The 8776-nt window shown below is 44.8% G+C and overlaps 1 protein-coding gene across 1 annotated transcript; it reads left to right on the forward strand.

Annotated features, from left to right (window-relative positions):
* Positions 1-597: 597 nt before the first annotated feature.
* Positions 598-5863, forward strand: DDX28 (DEAD-box helicase 28). Its single transcript, XM_087940547.1, has 2 exons — positions 598-3266; positions 3299-5863. The coding sequence occupies exon 1, from the start codon at positions 636-638 to the stop codon at positions 2319-2321; it is 1686 nt and encodes a 561-aa protein (XP_087796673.1). The 5' UTR covers positions 598-635; the 3' UTR covers positions 2322-3266; positions 3299-5863.
* The last annotated feature ends 2913 nt before the right edge of the window (positions 5864-8776 follow it).

The following is an 8776-nucleotide window of genomic DNA, read 5'->3' on the forward strand; positions in this document are numbered from 1 at the left end:
GATAGGAAAGGGTAGAGATGCCCACGTGTAAACAAACGCCAATGTGTGTTTTTTTCTCGAATTAACATTGTACAATTAAACGTTCAGTGGATCTCACATCAATAAAATTAAGCTTCCTCGCAGGTCTCGCTGTTGTAACGGTCATCTTTTCAAATATTCAGGGTTTTTAGCCGATTTGATAAAATCCGGTTAGCTGGAAAGAAATTGTTTGGTATGCCGATAAACCATCAGATCATATTTTGGCAGACCAGCTCTGACACACCGCAATTTTATTTAAAATAGTATGTATAAGCCATGCGTGACTAATAGCTCTCAGAGGATCTCTATGTTTACTCTAAATGTCAAGTGATTTTCTTATGAAAACAACCGTCAAAGTTATTAAAAAAACCCCATCATAAAAATTATGAAAACAATCCTAATGCCTCAAAGTGAAATATTATACTTCCATAGAGAGGCTCCTCTACATGTTATAGTCTATGGTTTTTAAGCGCCTCGCCTCTGAGAGGCAAAAGGAGGCGAGGGCGCTACTGACGTCATCGAGGGGGGCCGCCTTCACCGCGAGGCCTAAAAACCGCGCTCGTTTTATACGTCATCCATTGGCGACGGTCGCGTTCCTCCCCTTTTACCGCTCCATCATGGCGCTCCTCCTCTCGCTTTGGGGGATTCGTGGCCCCGCGACGGCCGCCCGGTTCCCCTCTTGGCGGCCGCCGGCCGTGCGCGGCTGGCCGGTGCGCCGAGCCTCCGGAGCGTCCCCGCCCGACGAGCACGTGGTGCGGATCCCCCACGCTTGGAAGTTGAGGCTGGAGCGGCCGGCGTCCAAGCGGGAGCGATGCAGGAACCCCGAGACGGAGAGCGGCGCTTCCTTCGGGGAAAAGCTGCTGCTGCGGAGCCGGAGACGAGAGCTGAGCCAGGCGGCCCGGCATACGACGGGCCGCCTGGAGAGGCCGCGCTTGGTGTCGGACGGCTGGAAGCACCGCTTGTCCCGCGGGGATTATTTCCAGCTGGAGCGGACGCGGAAGGAGCCTACCCGGGAGACGAGCGATGGGGACGCCCCGTCCACCTTCCTCGAGCTGGGGCTGGAGCCTCGCGTGGCGGCCTCCTTGCAGGACGTGCTGGGCATCTCGCGGCCCACGCCGGTGCAACTGCGCACCATCCCGGCCCTGCTGAAGGGGGGCCACGCGCTGTGCGGGGCGGAAACTGGCAGCGGCAAAACCCTGGCCTACCTGCTGCCTCTCTTCCAGCGGCTCTTGCAGGCCCCGACGTTCCCTGGGGACAACGTTTCCGGGACCTCTCCGCGCTCTTTGGTGGTGGTGCCCTCCCGAGAACTGGCAGGGCAGGTGCGCAGAGTGGCCGCCCTCTTGGCTGACCCTTTGGACTTGCAGGTGAAGGAGATCGGCGGTGGCCGGGGCACGGCTGTGATTCGGCGGCGGATCCATGAGGGTCCCAGTGACCTCCTGATCGCCACGCCAGGCGCCCTGAGCAAAGTCCTGAAGAGGAAGATGTTGTCCTTGGAGAAATTGCTCTTCTTGGTGTTGGATGAAGTGGACACTCTCCTGGATGCCTCATTCATAGATCTGGTGAAGGATATAGTTCAGCATGCTTTTTTGAAGGATGTCGTTCAGCAAACTTTCCTGGACCCAAAGTTTGAAGACAGGGATGAGGCTTGGGATCCCAAAGCCCAGCTGGTAGCGATGGGCGCTACTCTTCCAAAAGGGTTAAGTCAGATGTTGAGTGAATCTGCCGATCTCTCCAATTTCACCGTATTGACTGGCTCCAGTTTGCATTGTCTTCAGCCTCACGTGGAGCAAAGATTCATACGTTTGAAAGGGGGTGAAAAAGTAGCAGAGCTGCTACAACTCCTCAAAGAGCGAGGATCCTCTTCTGGAGCTGTTATTATTTTCTGCAACAAAGCCAGGACTGTTAACTGGCTGGGTTACATTTTAGAAGACCATAACATCAATCATTTACGCCTGCAGGGAGAAATAGCAGCAGATACACGAGCAGGCATATTTAAGGCCTTTCAGAGAGGCGAATCTGACATTTTGTTGTGTACTGATATAGCTTCCCGTGGATTGGACACCATTCATGTAGAGCTTGTAATTAATTATGACTTCCCTTTAACATTGCCAGATTATCTGCATCGGGTGGGGCGAGTCGGTCGGATCGGCAGTAAATTCCTTGGGACTGCGGTCAGTTTTGTAACCCATAAGTGGGATGTAGATCTTGTTCGGAAAATAGAAACGGCAGCTCGCAAAAGAAGTCCACTCCCAGGGCTAGATATAGTTGTGAAGGAGTCTTTGCATCCAAAGAAGAAATTCTGAATTTGCCTGGAGGACCAACAGTTAATCTAATATTTGAAACAATTCCTAATATATTTCAGACATTTTGTGTATTTGATTTTCGACCACTCAATCTTCTATATATATAAAAGGGAAATACCCCTCACACATCATCACAAAATCTCCAGAACCATAAAGCCTATTAACTTGAAATTTGGCAGGTATGTTCCTCTTGACTTCTAGATGCTCACCAAGAAAGGATTTTTCGAAATGACCATCAGAGCATTAGTTTTTCCTATATTATTATTAACATGCTCTGATTCTAAGAAGTTCTACTCCCCCTCCCCACCTGAAAAGAAATCTCTTCCAAATGCAAAACACAAGCAGAGGAGAGGAGTTTCAGTTTCACAGCACCAAGCAGCTTTAGTACAGAACAGTTGAGTTAAGCCATGCCCAGACTCCTTGCTGTCTCCTCTTTGCTCACACAGCAAATACTGTTTCAGTTTCTCACACACTGACAGTACGCTAGCCAGATGAATACTGATGGATGCTGGTAGGCAGAGGCACAGTTCTCCCCCCCCCCCCTTATTTTCCTCCTCCAAAACTAAGCCCGACCACATAGTTTCGGAGCAAAGCACGGGTATCGAGCTAGTTCCTTAACAAAACTGTGCTGACATGGAACTGTCAGAAACTGCATCCTATAAAAACATGGAGCATTCTGTATTCACCAGATTTATTCAACATATTAACATGCTTTGTCCAAATTGACTTTCATATATTATTCTACAAATGGTAAAATCCAGTAATTCAGGTACAAAATGATCTGGTCTTCAAACATGCCAAACCTTCTCCAGGCTCTGCCCTTCCAGGTGCAATTTGATAGTTTCCTGGAAATATATTGCACATACCAGAAGCAGTTCTATGCATACTGGTTATTATATTCTGAATTCGGAAAATTGTATATAGCTAGTCCTCGACTTAACAACAGTTCATTTAGTGATCATTCAAAGTTACAACAGCGCTGAAGAAAGTTACTTACAACTATTTTTCACACTTAGGACCATTGAGGCAATCCCATGGTTACGTGATCAAAATTCAGATGCTTGGACAACTGATTCATATTTATGACAGTTGCAGAGTCCTGGGGTCACGTGGTCGCTTTTTGAAACATTTTGCCATGCAAAGTCAATGGGGAAACCCAATTCACTTAATAATTGTGTTACTAACTTAACAACTTCAGTGATTCACTTAACTGGCAAGAAAGGTCATAAAGTGGGGTAAAACTAACAAATGTCTCAGCAACAGAAATTTTGGACTCAAATTGCGGTCATAAGTTGAGGACTACCTGTATATCATTAATTTTGTTTGTAAACCCATTGGACTATTATAGCCCGATGAATTATATACTCATTGCCTATATGGGCAGGTTTCTGGTTGGAGATTTCTACAGACCTCTCGGCCTGACCACATTTTGTGATTAGGTTTGTGATCCCAATCTGGTTTAATTCCTGTGGTTCAGCAAGCTGGTGCAGTAAGTGTAAGGGAGGCGTATGTCCCACCGTTTTGTGGTATTTGAGTTTTTTCAACCCAAAAGCAGGCATCTTCCCAAGTTCCTATAACCACTGTTTGTGTCTTTATCATGCCTGCTATAAATCCCTCTATTGACTCGTAGGCTATTGGGGTTTTTTTTAAGCATCAGATCTACTTTTGCTGTTGAATCTCACCAGGTGGTTTGATCTGTAGCAGTTTTGTTTTCAGTGCCAGAACACAAATGTTAAATAAATGAAGTGCCTCTTGCCTAGAGAGCCTTGAGGAGGTGCTGTGAACATTTGCAGTCATCCAACTTACCTTGAAGAGTTACAGAGGCAGACACGGCAGCACCATGAGTAGTGATATCCAAGGTCTTTTAAGTGCGCGTTGTTCTGAGCCAGGCTTCGTCAAACTTAATGAAACACAAACTTACTGTAAAAGGAAAACCTATTTTAATGCAATGCTGGGAATTACTTTCATTCCCAGCCAGAACGAATTAAAAACAGTTCCCCCAGTTAAGAGCACGCCTTTCAGTGCTGTAGAATGCTGCCAAAAAAACAAGTCAAATTAATTATAACAGAAAACAACCAAAGTCCCAGAAAAACAACAACCAGAGTTCACGCAGAGCTTCAAGGAGGACTCGGAATCTATCGAACTACTTTGCTTCCTGCAAAGTGTTCATCATTGAGGTCTGACTTTATCCCTTATGGGAGGGGCAATCACCTCCCAGTCTTACTCCTGAGTCGCCCCTTTTGTTTCAGCTCCTCTTGCCTTCTAGCAGCTCTGCACACACACTGGGAACAGGCTCCCCTGGGTCTTCTGCTTCGCTGCTGCCAGGCTCCGAAGGCAGCACCCCACTCCCAGATGGTCCTGGCCCCATCCCTGCATCAAATGCAGGACTCTCGTCCGAGTCCTCTCCAGACTCCCAGACTGGTCCCCTTCCTCATTGTCCAACTCCACTGCTGGCAAACCACAACACTTAGAACATGTTCAAAGAAAGCCCAGGAGCTGCTAGAGGAGAATCATCATCTCTTTAACCATAGTTTGGCTGCATGTGATCTACATCAAAGCACCTATTTCCAACCAGAATGGATAACTTGCCATGGCCAACTTGCTGCAGGACAATTTAATGATTCAATGTAATAATTCAAAATAGATTATTCACATTTCATCCTGTCCTTCCTTTTGCATCCTTCCTGTAATTATTCTGTTCCCACCATTTCTTTGATATTAGTGTAACACTTGTCCCCACAGCGAATTGTCCTGTGGCAAGTTGGCCATTGTGAGTTGGCCGTGGCAAATTGTCATAGACCCATTTCCAGTTAACTGGAAAAATGGTTGGGAAAAGATAAAAAGAGCAATGCCTATGTGCTTGTCTGTGGTTTCACCTGATATCCAGTGGTACTTTCTCACAGCACAATTTGCAAGCATATTTACTCTACCCATAGCAATCAGAAATGGCCAAGTTCTTGCATCCTTTTTATTCCGATGCCACAATCTACAGCAAACCTGAACTGCCAACATCTGACTTAAAGGGAAGAATGGTGACCTGAAATTTCAGTTGAAAGCCAGCTGGCTGTTGGGATGATATTTAAAACCGGGCTTGTGAGTATGCTTGCAAACTTAGTTCCTTGCATAGCATACTGTGCAAATTAAAGCCCCTGTGTTTGGCTACTATTAAAGGTCCAGAAATAAAAGCAGAAAGTGCAATACTTGAGAAAATTCAAAGATGTAACATGCAGGGTTTGGGGAAGTGGTGGTATTCTACCGGTTCAGTCGAACCAGTATCTCCGAGGATCATCTGTGAGAGAACCAGTTCGCTCCGACGATCAGCTGCTGGGCCCTCCCTCCTGCCCCGGCTCTATACTCCCCTTTATTTCCTGGTTTCGAAGCTCAGCTGCTTCGTGCCGCACAGCGGATTGCCGCATGCCAGCTGTTGAAGACACAGGGAGAGTTCAGGATTGCAGGAGAAGGTCAGTAGAAACCTGCATGTAAAGTGAGCCCACCAAGCCACGCCCACAGAACCGGTGGTAAAAAATAAAAATTGAAACCCACTACTGGTTTGGGTTTTTTTTTCTTCACCCCTATATTCTTCGGTTCCTTGGCTTTCTGGCTGCTGCCCAGTGATGGTATTAGTATTAATAGGGGATGGCTACTTAACAAGTAATCTTAATGGAGTCTATCCTGTATGGGATATAAAAGGACTTTTTGGAAGCAATTTGAAGCAATTAGAAAGTGGCTTTAAAGAAAACCCACAATCTATGGAAAGAGCATTTTTAGTACTGGCTGCGATTAACCCTAACTCTACATTTTACCGATTAGATCCAAGAACTCCGTTTTCTTTAGATCATAAAGGTAACAATACTACAAAAAAGAATTACATTCTTGATTCCTTTCTAACTTAGCACAGGTTCAAGTCGTCTTCATGTCAAGCTGTGTTTATGATTTACGCAGATCATAAATCAAGGAAACAATATATCAGAGGTTCACTTTATTCTTGGTTAAACATTGTAGGAGGAGAACCATATCGGTTTGTCATAGGGAAAAATCTGGAGTCCATTAACCCCCTTTCCAGCTACCAATGTTTATTAAAACAGGAGCCACAGTTTCCTTTAAATTAGGCATCTGATTTTTGTTGTTGAACCTTACTAACCTAAGATTTATATGTTGTGTTGACATTTGTGCTGCCGTTTTAAATTTCTAGGAGCTGAAGGGTTGTTCCCTACAACCGCTTGGGATTCAGCAAGACTGGTTGTAGATTGGAGTATTACATGATATGTTGCTATGCAACCCAACAATCTTTATTGCTCGTTTATGGCCCATTTCCGGACTTCTGGAAGGCCCATTTTCCCCCCTCCCAGAGCCTCTGCATGCACCATGCGCTCACCTGCATATGGGCCACATGGAGAGGGGCGGGGCCGGCTGCTTGGTTCAAATACCGGTTCGGGGAACCAGATGCAAATTTAACATCCGGTTCACCCAAACCGGTCCAAACTGGAGAACCCCACCCTTGCTTACAGCCATTGGTTTAATAACCATTCAAAGTTACAGCAGTGCTGAAAAAGTACCTCAGGTCATTGCGCTTATGACGGTCACAGTATCCCTCTGGTCAGGTAACTGTCAATTACGACTCCTCGGCTGGCTTCTGACAAGCGCAGTCAATGGGTCAGCCAGCAAAAAAAAAGTCTCATGATGTCTCACTTAACAACATGGTCATTCACTTAACACCCGTGAGGAAAAGGTCATAAAATCGGATAGGATCATGTGATGCCTTGCTTAAAGATTTCATCACTTAACAACGAATTTTATAGTTCTTATTATGGTCTTACTTGAGGAGGTGGTCACAGCCTATTCTCCAAAGCACTTGAGGGCAGGAAACAAGAACTGACTGGTGGAAACTCATTAAAGAGAGGTCCAACCTGAAACCAAGGAGAAATTTCCTGATAATCAGGGCAATGAATCAATGTAGCAGCTTTCCTCCAGAAGTTGTGGGTGTTTAATCCTTGGAGATTTTTAACAAGTGATTGGGCAGCCATTTTAGATGGAATAGGATTTCTTGCCATGGAGTTTCAAGATCCCTTCGAACCCTATCCCATGTTCTTTGATCATAAAATTAAAGGCAACCTGTATCTTGATTGTCACACTGCTGATCCAGTTACAGTTGGTTTGCCAAGGGGAGTGGGAAACTGCAATTGATTGGACTTATGTAACATAAAACACAATTTACAAAACATAATGGAGCAGCCAAAAATAAACAAGCCACATTATGACTTGGACTGTCATGTGAATCAGGGCAATGTGATAGCTGGACCAGACCACAGCAAGCATTGCCCAGCGAGCGGATTAATAACTATTTAGCAACTGAGAAACGGAATGTTTTTAATGCAGTGTGCTCCAATTTGCAAAGGTAGACAAGACACACGTTTTTTTCCCCCATCACAGTTAAAAGTAATCAGTAAAGCATTCTTACTTCAGTAGTGCAATACAATAACAATGGATTCCCACTGGCTTCTAAACTAAGGATTCCAATAATGCACAGTTATAAACAACTAAACAAAACCATATCTGGACACAAACATTAACCAATACTGGAGAACAGAAAAATACATCTTGACCTCTTCAATGTTTCAAAGATAATAGTATAATAACTGCAATTCTAAATCTGGTCAAAATGAAATGTCTCTGTGATGTATAAAAGCAAATTCTCATAACCTTTCTGCTGTTGTAGATGGAACTTGCAACAAAGTGTGGTAAACTGCATTTGAGGCTCAGTTGTAACTTCAGTTTTCCCAGATGGCATTCCTTTACACAATGGCGTTTGACCATATGAGGACAACCCACAGTTTAAATGCTGGGGAAAAAGAACATCTCCCCTTTCCAGGCTGTTGAGTCCAATCTGAAGGCTTATATGTGGTGAAAAAAAGGAAATATGGAATCTGATTCATCATCGTTTGCTGTGGTCCATCGTCTTCAGCACTTCAGCCGTTACAGATCATCTATGTTCTTTCAGAAAAGGTCTTCTCATTGATGTGCCAAGCATTCTTTTCCGAAAGATGGCAAACCCAGGATCTAAACCATTTTATTTCATTGACTTTGACAGTTAATTAAAATGAAATAACCCAATTAGTACATCGCTTCCAATCATGTATTCCTTCCTATCCAAGTCTGGATGTTCCCGCGCGTGAATCTTAGCTCTATGATTTCTCTACAAAGGCATTATTTACCGGAGGATTCTGGGAGTTGTGGTCCACTCATCCAGAAGCAGCTCAGGGTAGCAGCTGCCCACATTTTGAAGGGCTACTGAGTAGACCACTTTCAGGGCATGGGGGAGTATGCATTTGGTGTGGAAATGCTCAAATTGTGTCCTTTGTGCTGCATAGATTGACAGCTCTCCAGCAGTTCCTAATTTCAGAGTATCCCGCAGTGCTTCTTTCATAAGAGGTATTTCTCTATATTTTGTTTACATT

This window comes from Pseudonaja textilis, chromosome 11 (genome assembly GCF_049901715.1).
Source record: "Pseudonaja textilis isolate UNSWEBS1 chromosome 11, rPseTex1.2, whole genome shotgun sequence".
NCBI classification, from domain to species: domain Eukaryota; kingdom Metazoa; phylum Chordata; class Lepidosauria; order Squamata; family Elapidae; genus Pseudonaja; species Pseudonaja textilis.

Coding starts and splice junctions, on each gene's coding strand:
- DDX28 (XM_087940547.1), top strand. CDS start 636: ATGGCGCTCCTCCTCTCGCTTTGGGGGATTCGTGGCCCCGCGACGGCC.